The following is a 24591-nucleotide window of genomic DNA, read 5'->3' as shown; positions in this document are numbered from 1 at the left end:
AGTGAAAACTTAGTGTTGAAATTTGGCAAGTTCTTGATCAGTAACTTTTATTACTTTTATAGATTCTCAGATAGTTTAATATCCCTAACAGCATATTTTAAATATCTTCCAGAGAAATGATAAAAAGACCCCAAATTTCTAAGGAAGTCTAGAAAACCTCCAACAGTGAAAACTACCTAATAAATCAACTTAATCTAACCTCCTGCTGTCTGTCTTCAATTTAATTCACCCACAAATTACCTTCTCATCATTTGTCTTTTGCCTTTCCCAGACCACACTCTATTTTCAGGATGCTAAACTCCCAAAGGACCACTCAGCATATACACTTATTCTCAGTACATATGCCTCCAATTAATAGCATTTATTAAGCATTTCCTATGTGTTCACCCATTAACGCCCTTTTTAATCCTTTCAATAGCCCAATAGTTTCTTTTACTAACCGCATTTGATTCTTGAGGAAGGTAAAGCACAGAGTTTCTGTAACTTACCTAAAGTTCGGATGGTTGCAAGTGGCAAAGCTTTAATGCCATCCCAGGCAATGTGATCCACAGTTATTACACTGCTGCCTCCAATTATTGATAGGAACTCAGATACGAAGACATATTCAGGCCACATAATACTATGAATCCTGTCCTTCCTAGCACTGCACTTCTACCCTCTAGACTGTAATGAAAATTCGGGCTTTACTTCTGTAGAACAGTCTTTACTGCTGCTACTCATATAGAGCACGCTTACTTTCTTTTATAATATAAAAAAACGTGAGCATGAGACCTTCTATCACCACCCCAAGGGGGTTGGGGTCAGGAGTCAAAGTGAATTCTGATGCATTTTTAAAGTCTTTATTAAGCTGGCAAACTGGGTAATGGTTTGGGCTTGGGCATGAAGCACTGTCTCAGAGATTCACTGGATCATCAGAGTTGATACTGATATACTGTTGACTCCCCAAATAGCATAAAACACGTATCTCAAGACTTCCAGGATTCTGAAGTTCACAAAAGAAGTCAAAACTTCTCACATTGCCTTCCAATTCACATGCAAACATAAAATCCCATTTCAAAAACTCCCCAACATCATTAGAAAAGCCAGACACTGTATATTCTCTAAAATTTATTTACAGTTAATAAATTAAAAAGAAAAGTACAACCAGATTGTAAATCTTAATCATATGCGCACATCAAACTGTCCAAGAAAACAATTCAGTTCCATTACAAACAATTGCCTTCTAATGCACTTAAGACATAACAGTCTTATCAAAAAATATTTTAAACACAGCAATAAAGTAAATATTATGTATATATGTCCATTAAAAACACCAATTTAAAGAGTGCTGTGGCAATCCTTGAAACAACAAAAAAATTTTGAGTTCAAAATTGCTCACATTTTTTTGTATCCAAATATTTTTAATGCATTTTTATTGAATAGTTTTCAGGAAGATAGTTCTATTGCTTGCACACAGCAAATCGATACGTGTCAGCCACCAGCTTAAATTACACTTGTCCAATCGGGTACTCAAACTTGGACAAAATAAATACACACCACCACAGCGACACTTTGCACTAACAACAATGAAGTTTGCCCTCAACAATCATAACATTACTGAGTTCCGTAAGGAAAAATAAGTTGCTGGTTGACAAGTTGAAGGGGGATAACAATGACATCAGGAATTCAAAAGGTTATTTCAGGTGCCGGTCACCACATTTAGGCACTCAAGCATAGCAAGGTGATAAACTTCCTCCTTAACTTCCCCCTTTACTTGTGCCATATGAGATATAAAGGTAAGAGAATGAATAAAGATTATGGGATTTCTTTCAAAAAACTATGTACAAGCTAAGCACAGACTCACTTTAGAAGACAGTAAATGAATGCCTCATCAAAAAGGCCACCGTGCCAAGTTCCTTTTCACATTCTGCCCAAAAGTATCCATAAAATACTTTCATTTTCCTATTAATATACGAATCAACTATATTAGTTGTTTCTTCACATTGTATAAGTTGTAAAACAACCAACTTCAGCAAGGTTTTGCTAAAGACAACTTGGCAAAAATAAAGATTTTTTTACATCTTGTTTTGCAAACTAGAAACGGCAAGATTTTTTAAGAGACCAGGTAAATAACATTAAATTTAGGATGGGCAATCAGATCCAAACTGAAATCAGATAGCCCGGATAACCCAAAGCATTAACTCAAGTTCAAGTGCACTAAAGTAACAAGGCATAGGAAGAAAAAAAAATAAGATTCTCAGTTAAGTTTAAATAAACGCATGGTGTCAATGGTTATGTTTCAATTTTGTGCTGAGCAAAGTTATCCTCCCAGCTACATCTAATTTCAAAATCCTCTGGGAAGCTATCTAGATAAGCTATATGTTGAAATTACATTCTAATATGGCCATTGGATTTATTTTTTAATTAATATAAAATTATATACAATAGTGAAGTGGTACAAATATGTATTTTTTCCTCAGGTGCTAATTAGCTAAAAAAGGTAATGGGGGGGGGAGAAAACCCTATGTATTTGAAATACAATTGGCAATGGAAGCTAATAACCAAAAGAATATATATAAGCTTCCTATCACACAAATATAATTTAACACTCTCCATCTTCTAAGTAATTATTCACTTTTATTTACTCATGTGACAGTATTTGTAGCAACACATTATCATTGAGTAGTGAATAAAAGAATATGAGGCTTACTGGGTAACTGGCATAAAGTCATATATATATAGATATATCTTTTTTTTCTTTTTTCTTTTTTACAAAACAAGAACACTGAAATTAAAGTCACAAAACTCCTACTATGAACTATTAAACTTGAAAAATTCATTTCAGAAAGCTATGCCATTTGAATTCTAAAAACACAAGAGTCAAAATTGCAACTCTCATTATTCCCCTAAGAAGCTGCCAAGCAGAGAGAAACCTTAATATTGAAGATTTCATAGGTCATGTTCCAGCCTGGTATGGATGGTTCCATGGCAGAATACTCAAATTTGAAATAATAGTGGTACAAAATCACTACTTGACCCTTTAGATATTGCAGTAAAATCTGGCTGCGGCACCACTGGCTAAAAACCATTAAGTCTTGCTGCCACCAATGACCGAAGGCACTTGGATAATCAAGAATTCCACACTGGGCCATAGGATACAAACACTATTATAAAAGTGTAAAAGAAGGGTCAGTACTCTTGTGGCTCGCCTGTTTGATTCCTGTGGTCTTCGGCTGTCAAACAAAAGACCAATAACTACAAACATAATTATGAATGGAAACGAGATAATAAAGGTAACTCGTGAAGCAAAACAGTTAACTAATTGTCATGATGTTTATAAGAGTAACTGATAGTAATCTGGACATTTCTGTTAGCCAACAACAACAACAAAAACAAGGGAGGAAAACCTATTTTGCCCAAAGTTAACTTCAACCAGTTATCTGATACCAAGAAATGCCTCCACCCCTCTAGATCATTAATACTTCTGAGAATTCCAATGGGTATTCTGTTTGGCATTTTGGTCACCGCGCATACGCATACTCATTTTTTCTACGCGATTTCCATTTTAAAATAAATTATCCTTGAAATATTCCCAGATCTGTATGTTAGACTAGTACAAGGAGGCCAAATCATTTCCAATCGGATTCCATCCATCTCTTTAACCAACACCAGTTCTTTGTAATTCACTCATTCTTTTTTATCACAAGCCATGTGGTTTCAATGCACTTTAATTTTATTCACTTAAAAAGAATTTCACAAGTCAACTTTTCCTAAACAAAACTTCCATGAGTTTCTGCCATTTCCTTTAAGAGCTCAGTAAATATAAACATTAAATTTCAATATAAAATCTTTAGAAACACCTTAAAAATGTTTAAACAGTTGAACTTTGCATCTCTTTGTTTGTAATCACTGAGCCCATGAAATTCAAAGCCATACAAATCCCTACATTATTAACAGTCATACGCTTGAATTTCTTAGAAAAAATCCTTGGTCAAAGCTTTGGAATCCAGTTAAAATTCGGAAACGAGTGGGATTCAGAATACCCTGAGCACAAACTAGTGCAACACCTTTCAACACATATTCGATCTTTCGTCCAGAACGAGGGGTGGCAGTCAAAAAAGAAAAAGTGGGGCGGGGGGAGCGGGGAGGTGGATGAACAGCAAGTAAATTCTAGCTTTATTACACAAGCACGAAACCAAATTCCTTTGGAAAAAAGAATGACTTCTTCGGAGGGCTTCCAGACCAGTGAGGTAGAGTCCAAAAGGGAGAAAACGGATCTGCCCCTATAGTCCTGGAGACGTCTCAATCTGGGGTTAGGAAGAAAGGGGGCCACCCTTGCGGGTCCAGCTGTCTCCTCCCTCCGCAGACCCGGTACTGGGAGGCAGCAGAGGGCACACCTGCCCCGGAGTCCCAGACGGCGGCGCCGCATCCCGGGGGCGCGGGCCGGGACCATCCGGTGCTTCTTCGCCCGTAAAGTGCACTAGGGAACGCGGTCCCGGCCGGATCTGTAAACACTCGACTGTCACTTGTTCATCCCTCCAGGCGGAAGCCGTCCCGGGGCGGAGGGGGCCGAGTCTCGCGGAGGGGGCCGAGTCTCACGCCCGGGGCACCGGGAAGCGGCGGAGCCTCACCACGGGTTCCAGGTTCACTCGCAGGACTTGGCGCGCCCGGCGCCGCGCCGCCGCCAGGCTGCGCTCGCCCCACACGTCGCCGCCGACGCGGATGGTGGGGAAGGTGGTCAGCGTCGGGGTGGCCGCCCTCCAGATCTCCTCCAGGGTGCGGCCCCCGAAGCAGGGCCCGGGGGCCGCGGGCTTGGGGGAGCGGCTGTCCTCGGGGGCCGGCGGCGGCGGGGGCGGCGGCGGCGGCGGCGGGGGCTTCCTCCGGCGGACGGCGGCCGCCCGGGCTCCGCGGCGCCTCCTCCTGGCCGCCGGCCGGCGCGTCTGGCCGCGGGCGACGGGGGGCGGCGGGGGGTCGGGGACCAGGGCCCGGCAGGAGGAGTAGCCATAGACGTCCTTGCTGCGCAGGATGTGCGGGGAGAACTGGTGCTTGAGGCTGCAGAGGAAGCTCCAGAGCTCCGCGTCCGAGCTCATGAACTCCGTGCTGCGGGGCATGAACAGCTTGAAGGCGTCGCCCAGCGCCTTGGTGCTGTCGGCCAGCGACAGTTGCGACCGCGAGTACACCACCTTCTCCTCCCGCGCCTCCAGCTCGGCCCCTCCTCCGGCCCGAAAGCCGCCGCCCCGGGCGGCCGTGGCCGGGGCCGCCGGGGGCCGGCGCCGCCGCCTCTTCACGCTGCGCCGCATCGGAGGCCGCTCGGGGCCGCCCGCGCTCGCCGGCTCTCGTCGCCGCCGCCGCCGCCGCCGCCGCCCCCGCCCGCGTCCAGGTCCGCGGCGGCGGCCGCTGCTGGCGCCTCCGGGCCGGCGCGTCTCTCGCTACTTTTCTCGCCTCGGCCGCCGCCCCTCCCCCTCCGAGGGCGGAAGACGCGGGTGAATATCCTGCCGCCCGGTACAAGATGGCGGCCGGCGCCCACCCCTGGGCTTTGTCATTGGACGGCGCCTCGCCCCCTGGTTTCTTTCTTCTCCTCTCTAGCCTCCTTTCGCCCTCTGCCTTTCTTTAAATGCGCCCGCCTCAGGCCCCTCCCACCACAGCCCCGACTCCACCCATTGGGTGCTCTCAGAAGAGGGGCGGGGACTAATGGGGGAGAGGCCAGTTCCTGGAAGATGGTGCTGGGGTGGGTGATGGTGGTGGCCCTTGAACGCCAGTCAACAGTTGGGTGGGTATATGGAGAGGCTGCCATGTCTACGGTAAGGGGTGGACTTCATATCCACCTTGGGGAGGGACCCTTTCAGAGTGAGTGGGTGCATTTGTGGATTGAGCTGGGAGATCTAGCAGTCTGCATAACAAAGGGAGACCTGCCCAAAGGCTGCCCCTCCTATCATAGCATGAGGATTGGGGGGTAAGTCTAGAGGGAATGGACCTTTCAGGCATCCCTTCTAAACCTTCAAAGATCTCTTTTGGCACCTTCATCCAACTCTACCCTCTTTTGGCCCCAATCCATTTCAACCAACCACTAATAATCCAGAAGCACTCAGGTAATATGGGCAGCATTGGTGGGACGATCTATCTCCTTTTAGACAATGGAACCATCTTCATATTTAAGAGATACTCTGCTTATCAGGAAAGCAAAGGCTATTAAACCTATAAAAAAATACTCTTTGCTCCAGTTGATCAAAGATAATTGCAACAAAGCCATTCTCCTTAATGAAAGTCTCTGTGTCTTTAAATAGTAGTCTTTCTAAATGAATACACTTCACTTTTCATTTAGCTTCAATATGTGCCTTTGCAGCACCATCTTTATCACTTAGAACGTGGCATCACAATCAAAGAGGTTCCGTTGATAGCAACACATTGTTAAGAACACATTCCCTCCTGTATTTGAGGGGAGGACTATAAATGTTTATAGAGTAGTGGTCATTTGCTAATCGTCTTTTCTAGCCTACTTGGCACTCTAGTGGGCCACTCAATGTTTGCTCAGTAAATCAATAAAATACTGCTAATTATTTGCAATGAACTGAGAAAGAACGATATAGTGAAATCGCTTAGAACAGGACAATTTTATATTTCACATTTATAATGCAATTTTCTCTCAACTCCCTTTAATTTTTAAGGCTAAAAAAAATCTCTTAATACTTAGAACTTTAAGGTATGCATGCAAATTTTACCCTTCAGTGAGCATCTTATTTTGCAGTAGAAAACTGATAAAGCACAGAAGTTTTGTGATTTGCATACAGTTGCTAATGGTTCCCTCCAATATTTGAGCTGAAAGATACCAAGTTCAATCTCCTTGTTTCACAGATGAGGAAATCTGGACCCACGGAGGTTCAGTCATACAGCTTGTTGACAGCAATAACGGGACTATATAGTTTAGGTTATTGGGTTCCTAACCTAGTGATCTTTACATTTCACTGGAGGCTTTTCAAATGCTGCTGCCCAGAGTCAGAGGTTCAATAGCAAATGCTTAATGCATGAGTGAAGTGACAAGGGTCAGAGCTGTACCCCTATTTCTACTTCCACTCTACCCAGAATTGAGTTTTTATCAGTCTTATATTGGACTCAACAGATATTTTGTCTGAACCAGATAATACTTTGTTCAGTTTCAATAAAAACTAAACCAACCAAAACTATTCTGAAAGCTGTTTCTCTAACACCAGAATGCCTTCTCCACACAATGGGTTTATGGCAAAAACAGAACTTCCTATATGGAGACCAGTTCTCTACCTACCAAAATCATGGCAACTTTCTGAAGAGAAAATCATTTTCCTAGAAAAGCACATCTGATCTCAGATCAAGATTAAGGAGCCAATTGCCAATTTCCTAAGTCCTTATAAAGAAATGATATTAAAACTTTTTATATCACAATTAGTTCTCTTGGTAATTCTGGGAACACATAGTAATGTGAAATTTGAATAACTTCCATTGGAATGCCCCTGCAGACTGACATAGAAAATTGTACAGAGTGAGCCAGCTGAATGATAAGGGGACTTCATAATAAAAGAGAGGGTAAAATAAGGATTTATGTACTCCTGGCTTCTCATCTTGTTATTCCCTTCCTTACAAGTTAACATAAGTACTTTAGGGTCTTTTGCCAAATAAATACATAACAGGCATCCCTACAAACTTATAGAGTTGATTTTGATTAAGAGGATGAATCTCTTTTTGACATAATTTTGACTTTATGAAAACATAACATCTCAACAAATTGCATAGTATTAAACAGTTCTTTTTTAATACACACTCATTTAATTTACTTAAAATGAAACTTTTTATGAAATATTTTTAGGAACTAGCATCATGTTAAATAGTTTAAAAGACCACATACTTTTAAATTTGATATTATTTGCTCTATTCTTCTGTTTTCTTTTTTTATTTTTATATTTCTTCTTGACCTCTACCTTTTGATTAACTCAAATCCTTATCCATTCTCTATAAGTAAGTAAAGTTTACTCGTAAAGATAACAATACATTCCTTCTAATTCCTGGGACTGTCCTGAGACATTATAAAGTTTATGGAAAGTTGTCAAATTAAATTTTTGTTCTTAAGGAATGACTGTCTGAAATCCTGAGTTTATTCCATTACCTCTCAAGGGGAATGATGCTCCCTATAATAGAATACTAAATGGTGGGTAGATAAAGAGAATAAACAGAAAAAAAACAAAAAACTAGCTGTAGCTGTACATTTTCTGAATATATGTTACACAGTTAAAAAACAAATCCAAGCAGAATAAAGTGACTGGAGAAAACTAAAAGACATCACCTAGCTACCTAGACCTCTCCTTTAAGATTCCATATCTATAAAATAGTTTGCTTATTGAAAAGTGGCCAAAAAATAAAAAGTATATGTAAGAGTACATAGTCAACTAATCTATGATAAAGGAGGCAAGAATGTATTATAATAAGGAAAAGGCAGTCTCTTCAAGATATGGTGTGGGAAAACTGGACCACTTTTTTACTATACCATATACAAAAATAAACTCAGAATGAGTTAAATACCTAAATGTGAGACCTGAAACCATAAAACTCCTAGAAGAAAACATAGGAGCACCTGGGTGGCTCAGTCAGTTGAGTGTCCAACTCTGGCTCAGGTCATGATCTCATGGGTTGTGGGTTCGAGCCCTGCATTGGGCTCTGTGCTGACAGCTCAGAGTCTGGAGCCTGCTTCAGATTCTGTGTCTTCCTCTCTCTGCCCCTCCCCTGCTCTCTCTCTCTCTCTCTCTCTCTCTCAAAAATAAATAAACATTTAAAAAATTATAAGCTATTTTTTAAGAGTATATATAAGTAGTTGCAAGCATCAGTTTTGGAATCAAATAGATGTTTATTTAAAAAAAGAAAACTTCAGGAAAAAAAAATATCCTCAGACATGGTTTTTAACTTTTCCAAGCCTTACTCTCCTTATCAATAAAATGTACATAATCTCTAATTTAATTTACTGTTTTGAGGATTGGATGAGCGAACATTTATAAAACATTTACTATAGTGCCTGGTTCACCGTAAGTATCCAATAAATAATAGCCATCCTTACTTTTCTTGTCTAATCATGAGGATTTTATTTGACTTAACAAACATATTTCAAACCCTGTATTTCAGTGGGAGTCTAGAGATTTTTTTAAAAAGTAATAAGTTGTTGAGGGGTAAGTAAAATGCCAGTGCTAGAAGGAAGTTTAGATATCATCTAATGAGCCCAACACTCTTAATCCAGATGAGAATACTGAGATTGCAGTAAATCTGCTCAAGTTCACATGGCTGGATAGTGGAAGACTGTGAACCAGAATGTAGATTTTTGTTAGTCCAGAGATGTTTCAAACATTCTTGTATTTATTCTGAAGAGATAGCATTAAATTTAGTTTGAATGAAATTAAATAGACCATGATTCATCAAAAAAAATTTTTCAGCCTTCTCATTAGAGCCATTCTAAAGTAATTTAGATTTTTCTACAAGTTATTTCAAAGCTCTGTTATGCTCTAATTAATACTGCTAATGTGAAATACACAAAGACCGTATAAACTGAGAAGCTAGGACTTCCACTTCCAGGAGGATGAAATACACTTATTTTCCCTATTCCTCCTGCTACTTACAACTTTAAACTCTGGACATAAAATGAACATTAGAAGACTGAAAAATGGAGAGGAGAAAGCAAACAGGCTAGGGACCTCAGAGCCCAAAGAACAACACAGCAATGAGTTCCCTGGGTTTTCATTTCTTCTCTTTTCTACACACATCTCAGACTGATTGCTGGAGAAGCCAATGACCCAGAAATGCCAACAGATGTAGATACAAAAAGCCCCAACAATCTTGTTCTTTCTAACTATAGGACCAGGAAAGAAGTAACCTAGCAAGACTAAAAACTTTTAGAAAATAATAATCTACTATAGCAAAACACCACCTAAAGAAACCTGTGGCTTTTACCCTCCCCAGGCTGTAACACGGCACCCACTACTCATGCTGGATGGTGTCAGAGAAGGCTAAATACTGCCCATCCCTGATGGGCAGTAAAGAGGCAATTCTTTCCTATAGTGTCAGTGGAGACAATTTGGGGAGCAGTAACAAGACACTCTACCCCTTACCAGCCAGGGATCTAGCAGCAAAGGCCTGGTGAGGCGCTAGCATGCCCACCTCAATGCAGTCGTAATGAGAAGCCTCTTTCCCTGACTTAGGTGTCAGTGGAGCCAGAGTGGGAAACCTGGACTCCTACCTAGCAGTACTGTGGCAGCATCCCTCCCATTCCCTGTTGGTACAGTGTTGGAGAAAATCAGCTAAAACAGTTTAAATAATATCCACAGTCTCCTAACACAATATCCAAAATGTCCAGGTTTCTATTAAAATCATTTATCATACCAAGAGCCAGGAAGATCTCAAATGGAATGTAAAAAGACAATCAATAGATGCCAACACTGAGATGAGAAAGATGTTAGGATTATATAACAAGATTTTTAAATAGTCATCATAAGGACTTTAATAAGCAATTATGAGCATTCTTGAAAGAAGCAAAAATAAATAAATAAATAAATAAATAAATAAATAAATAAATAAATAAATAACTGCTGTAAAAAAATAAAAAATCATAGCAAAAAACAGGAAATATAAAGAAAAACCAAATGGAAATTTTAGAACTTAAAAATGTAATAATTGAAATAAAGAGCTTAGCAAATGGTCTGGTCTCAACAGCAGAATGGAGAAGACAGAGGAAAAAATTGGCGAACTTGAAGATAGACCAATAAATATTATCCAATACGAACAACAGAGAGAAAACAGACTAATAAACCAAACAGGACAGAACCTCTGTGTCATCAGAGGCCTAGAAAGAGAGATAAAGAAGGTGGGGCTAAAAAGTATGTGAAATAACGGCTGAAAATGTTCCAAATTTGGCAAAAGCACAAACCTACAGATTCAAGAAGTTGAACAAACCTAAATAAGATAAATCCAAAGAATCCACATCAAGACACATCACTGTCAAACTTCTGAAAGACAAGACAATGAAAACCATCTTGAATATAGTCAGATAAAAATGACACCTTAACTGTAAAAGGAGAAAGCATTTGAATGACCAGATTTCTCATCAGAAACCATGGAGACCAGAAGGAAGTGGCTCAACATTTTTCAAGTGATCAAAGAAAAGAACTGCCAATCCAGATTCCTATGCCCAGTGAAAATATCCTTCTACAATAAATACAAAGGCAAGACATCCTCACATGAAGCATAACAAAGGGACGTTTTTGCTAGCAGATCTATTCTACAGTAATGGCTAAAGGAAATTCTCTAACAGAAGAGAACCAATAAAGAAGGAACCTTGGAACAACAGGAAGAATAAAAAACTACAATAAGCAAAAATATGTGTAAATATGATAGACTTTCCTTTTCCTATTGAGTTTCCTAAATTATGTTGGATGGTTGTCATGGACTGAATGTGCTCCTCATAAGTTGAAGGCCTAATCCCCAAGGTGGCCCACCCCCCACCCAGGGTCTCTGAGCAGGTAATAAAGGTTAAAAAAGGGTGAGGTCCTATTCCTGTAGGGCTGGTACCCTTATAAGAGGAAGAGAAACCAGAGCTCTCTTTCTCTCTACCATGTGAGGACACAGAGAGAAAAAGGTTCTCAGTAAATCAGGAAAAGGCTCTCACTAGGGACTAAATCAGATGGGATCTTGATTTTGGACTTCTCAGGCTCCAGAACTGTGAGAAAATAAATTTCTGTTGTTGAAGCCACTCTGCTGTTAGTATTGTGTTATGGCAGGCTGAGCAGACTCATACAATGGTTGAAGTAAAAATTATAACATTTTTAAATGTGGTTCTAAATGTATGTAAAGGAAATATTTAAAACAAATATATTAGAAACAGGGAGGATAAAGAGACATAAAGGGAGGTTAGGTTTCTATACTTCACTGGAACTGATGAAACGACCCCAGTAGAGTAGAATAAGTTACATATGTATGGCATCATACCTAGAGAAGCCACTAAAAATTGATAGAAAAAGATCTGCTCAAAAACATAGATAAATTGTGATCACTGCAGCAGCACATATACTAAAATTGGAATGAAAGAGGGAAGATTAAGAATGTACAATGGGACCAATTTCTTGCATTATACACAGAAATAAACTCAAAATGGGTTAAAAACATAAATTTGAGGCCTAAAACCACAAAACTCCTAGAAGAAAACATAGGCAGTAATCTCTTTGAAATTAGCCATAGAAACACTTTTCTAGATATGTGTCCTCAGGCAAGGGAAATACAAGCAAAATTAAACTATTGGGACTACACCACAATAAAAAGCTTTTGTTTTTGCCCAGCAAAGGAAACGATCAACAGAACAAAAACACAACCCACCAAATGGGAAAAATATTTACAAAGCATATAAGGGGTTAATATCTAAAATATACAAAGGATGTATACAACTCAACACCAAAAAGTAATCTAATTTAAAAATGCACAGAAGCCATGAATAGATAATTTTCCAAAGAAGACATACAATGGCCAGGAGACACATAAAATGAGATATTACCTCATACCTGTCAGAATGGCTAGTATCAAAAAGACAAGAAACAAGTGTTGGTGAAGATGTTGGGGGAAACTTGTTGGTGGGACTGAAAACTAGTGCAATCACTGTGAAAGACAATATATAGGTTCCTTAAAAAAATGGAAAATAGAAGTCTCATACAATACAGTAATTCCCCTACTAGGTATTTACCCAAAGAAAATAAAACATTAATTTGAAAAGATATATGCACCCCTATGTTTATTTCAGCATTATATACAATAGCCAAGATATGGAAGGAACACAAGTATCTACCTATAGATGAATGGATAAAGAAATGGTATTTATATTATATTATATTACATTTATCATATTATTATAATTATATTATTTTATTATATATTATATATAATATACTTTTCAAAGATATATATTATATATAATATATACCATTTCTTTATCCATTCATCTATACACACACAATGGAATATTACTCAGCCATAAAAAAGAATGAGATCTTGCTATTTGCAACATGGATGGATCTAGAAGGTGTAATGCTAACTGAAATAGGTCAGACAGAGAGAGACAAATGCCATATGATTTCATTCATATGTGGACTTTAAAAAAACAAAGCAAACAAACAGAAAAAAGAGATAAACAAAAAACTTAGGCTCTCAAATATAGAGAGCTGGTGGTTGCCAAAAGGAAGGCGGGTGGGGGAAAAGTAAAATAGGTGAAGGGGAGTAGGAGTACACTTATGCTGAATGAACACTAACATATAGAATTGTTGAATCGTTATATTGTACAACTGAAACTGATATAACACTGCATGTTCATTATACTTTAATTAAAAAATAAATAAATTTTTTAAATTATAGATGAATCAAAATAGAATTCTAAAAAAATGTTTAAAGAAGCCGGGGGTAGGCAAGAAAGGCAAATAAAGAAATGAAAAATAGAGAATAGGCAGAAATCAAAATAAGATAAATCTACAACATAACATTGTATATTAACATTTATTGATGAATGATTGATCAAACCAGAAATTGTCCAAATGGAAAATGGACCAAGAAACTGGTCAGACTTGAAAATAGCCAGGCCTGAAATTAACCAAAATTCTTTGTTCCTCAGGTCTAGTAAAAAGATTTCTCTTATGCTTAATTAAAGTCTACTTTCAATTTCTTTTTACCCATTGTCAGTCTTCTAGAGCTTCATGGAACAAATCTCAAAAAGTAAATTTTAGATTATCAAAACTTCAAATTAAGCAACTTCTTCATACTGTTAACTCATATTAAATTTAAAGTCAAATAAAAATCTTAAATCTTTGTCCCACATGAACTTCTCCAAAATTATGTATGCTTTGTACTGTACTGGGAAGACTTTTACACTTACCCTTATTAAATTTCATTTTGTTAGTTTCACTCTAATATTCCTGATTGTGACACTTTGGGATCTGGATTCTGTTATGTCCAATTTTGATTAATCCTTTTAAAAAATTAAACAAGCGTCCTTCCACCTTAACAAAGTCATCAATTAGCACAGCTCAATGAGAAAAGCCTATGTCATATAAAAATGACATTTTTACATATAAAAATAATATTTTTACATATAAAATATAAAATTAAAAAAATTTTATAAAATTTTTACATATAAAAATAATCAGCGAGTTAGGGACTATTAGTAACAGATTGGAAAAATCTTAACATTTAGAATCATAAATGTGGAAAAATAAAACTGAGTATTAAAATGAATACTAGGTGAGGGATGCCTGGATGGCTCAGTCAGTTGGGTGTCTGACTCAATTCTTAATTTCAACTCAGATCATGACCCCAGGGTTGTGGGATCAAGCCCCATGTCGGTTAAAATCTCGGCATAGAGCCTGCTTAAGTTTCTCTCTCTCTCTCTCTCTCTCTCTCTCTCTCTCTCTCTATCTATCTCTCTCTCTCCCCCTCTTCTCCACTCATGGTCTATCTCTCTAAAATAAAAAGAATAAAAAAAATTTTTTTAACAAACAGATGAAAAGAGTCAACAAATTAGTCCCATAAATTTAAAAACAATATTGCTTCTTAGACACATAAATAGGTTGCATGAAGCCCAGTAAAGGTAATTGTTCAGTTCAAGGTTAAAATGATAAAGCTGGATCCTGAACCAAAATTTTCTGATTCAAAGACTAGTATTCTTTTCCATACTGTTTCTCCCTGCTCATAGTAAAAACAATCAATTATTTTGAAGCAAATCTTTTAGTATCTAAGATAGAATCTTCTTTGGTTATCTTTATAACTTTTGCCTTCCTGTTCTCATTTGATTCTAATTTTAGCCTTTAGTGACATGAATAAGCTAGATAACCCTTTAAGACAACATCAATGTTCAAAATCTTTGAACAAAAGGGATAGAAAATAAATTACTTTTCAAAGATGAGAACACATAAAAAGTAAAACGTTATGGGCCAGTGGTTTTGACTAGTTGGGGCAACAAGCCCATGCAGCTGATGCAGGGGCCCAAGGTCCATGGCCAAGGGCCCCTAACAACTGTATCCAGTGTGGGAGGTGCCAGACTGAGTGAACACAGAATGCTCCTCAACTGGGACAAGAGCTTCCATAGCAATGGCTTCATTCAGCAGTGGCTGCCACATCCAACCTGTGCACTGGAAAATTCTCAGGGAATAAAATGTTTTTATGACTAGGAAAAAGGAAAGAAAGGGAGAAATTAGACTGATACTAGTTTGTAGGCCTTTGAGAGCTACCAAAGAACCCTAGGCTATAAGCTCAAGCCTGTGCTGCCTTAGACACTATTTGCCTGCCATTCAGTGGTGAATTAAAACAAAACCAAGAATAACCACTTAGCCCTCTCATAGCCTCTCCCCTCTAAACCTACCCCACACAAGAACTAGTCCCTAGCTAGACAAATTCACCTCCTCTGTTGGAGGAGCTTTTTATTAGCCATGCACAGAGGGCAGTCCACACTAGAATTTGCTTAGAAGCTTATTCTTACTACTTCACCATTATAATCATCATTTTATCCAATTCAACCCAACCTCTAAGGATATGACACACTACTTGTTTTTTCTGCTTTGTACTCTAGAGAGGGAAACCAGGATGGTTGAACTTCTTGTAGCCATCTTGCAACTGTGAGGCAAAATCATGGGGATGAAATGCAAGCGGAAGATGGTGGGAAGGGCTAGAGTCTAGAGTCTCAAGGGCATTGTTGATAATCAAGTCAACCCTGAGACTGCCCACCTCCAGATATCTAGTTAAATATCAGTAAATGTCCTTGTGACTTCAACTACTATGTGAAGCCAAACACATCCTGATACAGACCACCTGGTTATTGTGACATGCGTTCCATCCCCCACCCCCACAGATGTCAAACTGATAGTAATCAGAGGGGAGGTTGGGGGGGGGGGTGGCGAAACAGGTGATAGGGATTAAGGACTGCACTTGTGGCGAGCACTGTGTGTTGTATGGAATTGTTGAATCACTATATTGTATACCTGAAACTAATATAACACTGCATGTCAACTAACTGGAATTTAAATAAAAACTTTTCAAAAAAGAGAAACAAAACAAGATGAAATATGTGGAAATTTCCCTGTCAAGAAATTCCCCTACATTAAGGTAGAAACTCATAGTAAATAATCACTGTCTCAAGCAATACATGATTAATCTAGGAAATATGTTAGACAAGAAAATGCCAGAAAGACCACAGGGCTATGTCATGTGTAAAATATTCCATTTAAATTACTTAACTCTGAATTTTAGAGATTTGTAGCAAGATTTACTGGAACAGCTTTCCCCAAATTGTGTCCAGGAAGACACTGTCACCATCCCATCAACCCTTTCCCACTCTTTGTCTAGCAACTAGGCTATAACTCAGTGACCCTTCCTTTCTGCACAGGTGAAAGAGATCCAGGGTCCTCCCCTACATGTTTTTTTTCTAGATTCTACCACATTGCCCCCACCAATAACTTTTCAAACTACTCAGTAAGATGTATTTTATATGGTAGTGAATTTTAATATAAAATGCATTTATTTTGAAGACAATATTACAGTAACATTGATTTTAACTTTTTAAAAAAATTTACTCAATAATATCAATATTCAATTATCTCTTTTCATGTTTCCTTAGTTCTGCTCCATTTCCTTAGTTCTGCTCATATAGCTTTTCCACTTACCATCCAATTATTTCTCCATATTTTTACACATTTAATACTTAATACTTCCAGTTCTTCATCACAATATATTTCTTTCACCAGGATGTTAAAATACAATATTTGTAGGGTATTTAGGACATGAGGATAATGTTTTCAATTTTTTAGGATTATAAAGTATGTTCATATGCACCTCTTCAACATTTTTCTTCTTTCATTACTTCCCTAGGATAAAAATCCTGGGTCAAGAAGTAAGAAAAAATTTCACACTCCTTAATACATATCACTATAGTGATTGCTTTTTTATTTATTTTGAGAGAGAGAGAGACAGGGAGACAGAGAGCGTGAGAGGGGAAAGGGCAGATAGAAAGGAAGAGAGAGAATCCCAAGCAGGCTCCATGCTATCAGTGCAGAGCTGACACAGGGCTGTATCTCATGAACCATTAGATTATGACCTGAGCCAAAATCAAGAGTCGGACACTTAACTGACTGAGCCACCCAGGCATCCCATCATATTGATTTCTAAGAAGATCATACCAACTCATAATACTTCAGCAACAGAGGAGTATGGTTTTATCCAGCCTTGGTAGCACTAGATGTTTTATATATTTTGAGCATTTTGGCCTATAATTAATTATTAATTATTTAATTTGTATTTCTTTTATTACTAGTAAGAGGAATATTTTATATTTCTTAACTTCTATTTATTGTTATTCTATTTTTCTCTTTGTGATCTTTTACAATTATTTATTTATTGTGGTCTCTTGGTGGTAAACATTTAAAAGAAAATAATTGGTCTATTATGCTGTTAAATATTAACTCTTATTACATATCATTGTATGTATTCCACAGTTATTAAAATTTTCACTGAAATTTAGAATTAAGGTCTACAGAAGTAATATTTTCTTTAGAGATTAGTTTTTTATTATTACACCTATATAGGCATATACCTTGCTTTAAAGTTTCTGTTTAGGTAGTGAACAAGCAATTTCCTACACTCTGGCTTTTACTGTTTTCAACATTTTAATCTGTGATTTCAGTAAGATGATAGGTGGCAGGCTTATCAGACAGAGATCCATGAAGTGATAGGACAACTAACACCTCCTTCTGAACTATGTGAAACAATGAACCAGTTCTAAAACATGTAATTTCATAGAAATAAGTATAAAGTTTAAACCTGGGGTCTAACAACTCTATTCTATTCTATTCTATTTCTATGTAGAAATAGAACATAAAGGAACTATTTCTTAACAGCAGCACATGTTTAAAGGAACTAAGGGGTTCAGTTGGCAGCAAGCTTACTATGAGTCCATAGTAGACATTTACTGCCCAAGACCTTATCTGATCCTACAATTATCCAACAAATAATCACTTTGCTCTGTACTCCTTAGACAATTCCTGGAGTATTGTGTTTGGTTCTGGGACTTTGGTACACTGAGCCTATTTCCCAGAAGAATGATAAAGGAAGATGAAGTGACTCAACACTAGGTCATGGAAAGAATGGGAAGTTGGCTTGGGATATTTTGGCTGATGACTAGAAGTCTCATGTAGGAGGTTATTACTGACCTGCAAATATTTTAATGTTTCCATGTCCTCTGAGGATCTAATTAGGGAAGAAACTAGCCATGGAGCCATCGTCTGATTAGAGAAAAGCATCCCCACTAGACAGATGAATTAGAGAAAAGTGCCCTCTTCTCTGGACAAACATAGTGTCACACTTTGGTACAGAGAATGGCAAAGGGAGTGTGGCTACATTTCAGTCCCCATCTGTTACCTTGGTCACTCACTTTTGTGTACAGATTATTTAATTTTATACAGTGGCCCTAGTGCTAAAGAAGGGTCAGTAAATTTTGGTCATGGACCAAATCCAGACTGTTGCCTGTTTTGGTAAATAAAATTTTGTTGAGGGGCACCTGGGTGGCTCAGTCGGTTGAGTGTCCGACTTCGGCTCAGGTCACCATCTCGCGGTCTGTGAGTTCGAGCCCCACGTTGGGCTCTGTGCTGACAGCTCAGAGCCTGGAGCCTGCTTCTGATATCTGTGTCTCCCTCTCTCTCTGCCCCTCCTCCGCTCATGCTCTGTTTCTCTCTCTGTCAAAAATAAACATTAAAAAAAATTTTTTGTTGAAGACAGCCACACTCATGTGTATTGTCTATGTCTGCTTTCCCACTACAATGGCAGAGCTGAGTTGTGGCAAAGCGCTATAAGGTCTGCAAAGCCTAAAATATTTACTGTCTAGCTCTTTACAGAAAAAGTTTACCAACTCCTGCTCTATAATGCTTTCTAATTTTCTTCTCTTCACAAATACCAGAATTTGTGGTGGCCACTAGGGACTTTAAGGGTGAGTGCTTATTTTTAAGAAGATTTTGGAAGAAAAATTGTTGAATCTTCCTGATTATTGTTATTTGATCATCCTTCAATGAAATGTTGTTCTTAAAGTATGTATGTGTTAGATGCTTCCACTTGTGAATAACTGAAATTCACTTGGCTTTAAGCAGGAGGAGGTTATTGGAAGGGTAGCTTGATATCCATGAGAATCTAATGGCGGAGGCATGGCTGGGTCTCAGATAAGGACCAGAAGCATGGACTGAGCCTTGTAAGTCCTTGATCCCCATTTCCTATATCTCTGCTTCCCTCTGTGTACCCAATTTCTTTCACTTCTAATAATTTTTTATATGAAATTTATTATCAAACTGGTTTCCATACAACACCCAGTGCTCATCCCAAAAGATGTCCTCTTCAATGCCCATCACCTACGCTACCCTCCCTCCCACCCCCCATCAACCCTCAGTTTGTTCTCAGTTTTTAAGAGTCTCTTATGCTTTGGCTCTCTCTCCCACTCTAACCTCTTTTTTTTCCTTTTTTTTCCTTCCCCTCTCCCATGGGTTTCTGTTAAGTTTCTCAGGATCCACATAAGAGTGAAAACATATGGTATCTTTCTCTGTATGGCTTATTTCACTTAGCATCACACTCTCCAGTTCCATCCACGTTGCTACAAAGGGCCAAATTTCATTCTTTCTCATTGCCACATAGTACTCCACTGTGTATATAAACCACAATTTCTTTATCCATTCATCAGTTGATGGACATTTAGGCTCTTTCCACAATTTGGCTATTGTTGAGAGTGCTGCTATAAACATTGGGGTACAAGTGCCCCTATGCATCAGTACTCCTGTATCCCTGGGGTAAATTCCTACACTTTTAATAATTTTTAAATGTTTATTTATTTATTTTTGAGAGAGAGTAAGAGCATGAGCAGGGTAGGGGCAGAGAGAGAGAGAGAGAATCCCAATCAGGCTCTGTACTGTTAGGGCAGAGCCCAACGCAGGGCTTGAAGTCACGAACCATGAGATCATGACGTGACCTGAAATCAAGAGTCAGATGCTTAACTGACTGAGCCACTCAGGTGCCCCACTTTTAGTGATTTTTTAATCAAATGTGTACTTACAAATTTTAAAACTCTTTGTTGTATAAGACCAATGAAGAGCAGTCCCTGCCCTGCTGTTTCTCACTCCTTGATTGTCATTTCCCAGAAGCAACCCAGAAGGAATGTTTCTGGCATTCCTTCCACCCATGTTTCTAAATAATGTGCCTATACTGCCATTTCTTGATTCTTTGAGTTTTAAATATTATTTATGTACTTCTTACTATGGAAATGAGGATTCTCCTTCCCTCTACCTCCTAAGATATTTATATCACATATTTTTGCTAATCTTTAGGTATCTGATGTTTACATTGCCATGACTATGTGAATAAAGCAAACTTGCTAACAGTAAACCCTTCCAAAAATGGAAGAAATAATCTTGTGAGCTTACTGAGGTCTTAAAAACTGTATCAGGAAGCAGATATTTTCCTATCTTTATATCTCCAGTACCTTCTACAATGCCAGTATATGTGACGTAATCTTTAGATGAGAATGTATATTGTGAAAGAATTTGGCATTTAATATTTCCCAAAAAAGCATCAAAGTAGTTATTGTGGGGATAAATATCATGTGTTAGCACTTTTATTTTCCTTCAAGAATTTTTCCTTGCATTCACAGCTTGGCTGCCTGGTGCAAGAGGCCTAGCTATTGACCCATCTTGACATTGGACATGGCTTCCTCACTAAGCTTAATCATTTCTAGCTTTTGATTGAAAGTGAAAGACCTGGGACTCTTCCTTTCACGTACTTAGAGGCCACTGCAAGGTTATTAACTGGCTTAATTTCAATACTGTTGTGTCTCAGGGAATGAGGGACCCAAAAAGAGGGAGAGAGATTGGGGAATGGCCCATCAGTGGAGCAGTCAGACACGCTCAACATTTATTAAGCTCACCATCTTATATGGGTGCAGATCATGGCACCCCAAAACAATTACAGTAGTAACATCAAAGATCACTGATCACAGATCACCATAACATAATAATAATGAAAAAGTTTGAAATATTTCCGTAAGTACCAAAATGTGACACAGAGACACCAAGTGAGCAAGTGCTGTTGGAAATATGGCACAGATTGACTTGTTTCACACAAGGTTGCCACAAACCTTCAATTTGTGGGGGAGAAAACCCACAAAAATAAAAACAAATGCAATATCTGCAAAGCACAACATAACAAAGCACAGTAAAGCAAAGTATGCCTGAAGAGAGTAGTAGGTAAGAGGAAGAGAGCCATAGCCCTTTCAGTGTTTCCAGCTTCCAAAGGGCATCCTGATGTCCTGAATGTGATGTCCTGAACCTAGCACACACATTTCACAGTGTAAGGATATGTTGGTTCAGTAACAAGGATTGAGATGAAGTCCAGTTTAGATTTAGGATATTTTTATTTCTATCTATTGGGATACCATACATTTATTAAAAAATGCATGAATTTTTGTTACAAAAAAGCTTACTAATGTTCAGGCAGAACTAGGGGCAGAGCAGGAAATGGGTTTCTGTGTAGAACCAGATAAAATTGCATGTAACTGAGAGGCATACAAAAGTCAAGGCCTTTATTTAACTTTCAAGACTATCAACTTGACCTACAGTTGACCTTTATGATCATTATTATTACTGGGATTTTATGTTATAATTATTCACTTTATTTTATAATAACGATGAATCTTTCATTCACCTGAAATGACATTGATTTCATGTATCAATTTCTTAGTATAAAGTGGGGGAGGAGGAAAGGGTGCTACCTTTGTTAAGCAGAGTGCTAGCTTCCGAGTGGGATGCTTTATCATATTGATTTAAGTAAGGGTTCCATGAGAACCAAGAAAAAAAACAATCAGAAACTTTATCTACTTTGAGCTATAGAGTTGGTCTTCAGTGAAAGGACATGGACTTTCCCAAAAAGATTTTCCCAAAGATGAATTCCTGTTTTGATATAGGAATGGTAGCTTTTGGTCAGGGGTTGCAAATCCACAGAAACACTTCATTAAAACTTGCACAGAATTTTAATAAGTATGAAAACTTGAAAAAAATTATGGATCTCTGCCTATTCTTGAAAAATTGTTACTTCTGTCATCACTGGATCCTCAATCAACATGGTCACAAGGGCTGGACGTGAACAGGTTTTGTAACCTGTGTGTCCTCAGTAATATTTAAATTTACAATCCTTGGACTCTGAAATCTCAAGATTATCAAAGCTCCTGCCCTTAAAACTGGTAGTATTTCACCCCCTCTTCACTATTTATCATATCTTGGGTAGCATTAGGGGAGTGAAGTTACATCTTGGTGCTTTGAGGAGAGCTTTTACATGGTCCAATGGATATAGCTTTGTCATGATGATGTTTAGCAATTCATATTTTTTATTCTATCTTCTTGAAACTGGTCTTCTGTTTTTATTTGCTTATTTGCAAAATTTTTGGACTATATTTATGAAGCCAAAGTTCCTATGGGCCATTGATTCATTAAAAGGTAGGACAGAAAACACGGAAAAAATACTCTTTTGATAGAATACCAATGGGGAAGATATTAAGTAAATGATTGATTAATGTTAGAAAAAGTGGTACCATATTACAGTAGTACTATATTACAAAACACCATTTCCCTGAATTCCCTGAGGATCTTTCTAAATCACTAAAGACACCTCACTTTGAAAACCAGAAACTACAATTCAGAGTCACCTCAATAATAGTGTGTCACTGCCTCTTGCCCACCCTGAAGTCAGGATATCTACAGTGAACAATCTGAAGACTAATAGGTAGAAGTTATACTTTAATGTATTTTAAATGCCACAGAGAAAACTAAGAATTAGTTCCATCTGAAATAGGTAGAATTATAGTTTAAAAAAAGAATTTTCTTGTTTTGTTAAGACTATTAGCACTGCTCTTTATGTAACTTTAAAAAAAAATTAACACTTATTTATTTTTGAGAGACAGAGAGACAGAACAGGAGTTGGGAAGGGGTAGAGAGAGAGAGGGACACACAGAATTCAAAGCAGGCTCCAGACTCTGAGCTGTCAGCACAGAGCCAGATGCAGGGCTTGAACCCACAAACTGTGAGATCATGACCTGAGCTGAAGTTGATACTTAACCAACAGAGCCATCCAGGCGCCCCTCTGTAACTTGTTAATCCATATCTGAATGTTAGTAGTTATTTTATAGTTGCTTACAGTTTCTTTTCTTCAAAAGTCTTGAAGACACAAATTAAGTCCAACTTCCTTTGAACCCCCAGCTTTTTTTTTTAAATGTTTATTTATTTTTGAGACAGAGAAAGACAGAGCATGAATGGGGGAGGGTCAGAGAGAGAGGGAGACACAGAATCTGAAACAAGCTCCGGACTCTGAGCCGTCAGCACAGAGCCCGACGTGGGGCTTGAACTCACGGACCGTGAGATCACGACCTGAGCCGAAGTTGGATGCCCAACCGAGCCACCCAGGCGCCCCTGAACCCCCAGCTTTTAACAGAGCACTTAGGTGTTCAGTAAATATTTGATGAATGGATAAATATATCAATTCACTAATTATACAACAGAAGACTTTTGGGGTAATTACTATTCAAATTTTAAAACTTGGGTTCTAAAACAATTAAATGTTTGGTCTCTTCTTTAGTTCCAAGTCTGTGTGTATGTGTATGTTTTCCTTACTATCTTCCTTTTACTTGTATCTTCTAAAGATGTTTATGTGGCTGATGTCATCCCACAGAAGACTGGATCTTAGGCTTGACAAAATGCCCAGCTAGGCCCATAAGCTTATAGAAGTTACAGTTCATTTCAGTAAGCATAAAATGTAGATTCTTGGGGCGCCTGGGTTTCTCAGTAGTTTAAGTGTCCGACTTTGGCTCAGGTCATAATCTCACAGTTTGTGGGTTTGAGCCCTGCATGGGGCTCTGTGCTGACAGCTCAGAGCCTGGAGCTTGCTTTGGATCCTCTCCCTCCCTCTCTTTGTCTGCCTCTCCCTCCCTATTGCTCCCTCTCCTCCTCCTTCTCCTCCTTCTCTCTCTCTCCCTCTCTCTCTCTCTCAAAAATAAACATTTAAAAAATTTACTTTTTATTTTTTTAATATATGAAATTTATTATCAAACTGGTTTCCATACAACTACCCAGTGCTCATCCCAAAAGATGCCCTCTTCAATACCCATCACCTACACTACCCTCCCTCCCACCCCCCATCAACCCTCAGTTTGTTCTCAGTTTTTAAGAGTCTCTTATGCTTTGGCTCTCTCCCACTCTAACCTCTTTTTTTTTTCTTCCCCTCCCCCATGGTCTTCTGTTAAGTTTATCAGGATCCACATAAGAGTGAAAACATATGGTATCTGTCTTTCTCTGTATGGCTTATTTCACTTAGCATCACATCTCCAGTTCCATCCATGTTGCTACAAAGGGCCATATTTCATTCTTTCTCATTGCCACACAGTACTCCATTGTGTATATAAACCATAATTTCTTTATCCATTCATCAGTTGGTGGACATTTAGGCTCTTTCCATAATTTGGCTATTGTTGAGAGTGCTGCTATAAACATTGGGGTACAAGTGCCCCTA

The 24591-nt window shown here is 38.5% G+C and overlaps 1 protein-coding gene across 1 annotated transcript; it reads right to left on the bottom strand.

Moving 5' to 3' along the window:
* Nucleotides 1-1092: 1092 nt before the first annotated feature.
* On the bottom strand, nt 1093-5279 carry CCDC71L (coiled-coil domain containing 71 like). The gene has a single exon (XM_042915331.1). The coding sequence runs from the start codon at nt 5277-5279 to the stop codon at nt 4575-4577; it is 705 nt and encodes a 234-aa protein (XP_042771265.1). The 3' UTR covers nt 1093-4574.
* Nucleotides 5280-24591: the final 19312 nt, after the last annotated feature.

This window comes from Panthera leo, chromosome A2, assembly GCF_018350215.1.
Source record: "Panthera leo isolate Ple1 chromosome A2, P.leo_Ple1_pat1.1, whole genome shotgun sequence".
Classification (NCBI taxonomy): Eukaryota; Metazoa; Chordata; class Mammalia; order Carnivora; family Felidae; genus Panthera; species Panthera leo.
This window is presented reverse-complemented; position numbering and strand designations above follow the sequence as displayed.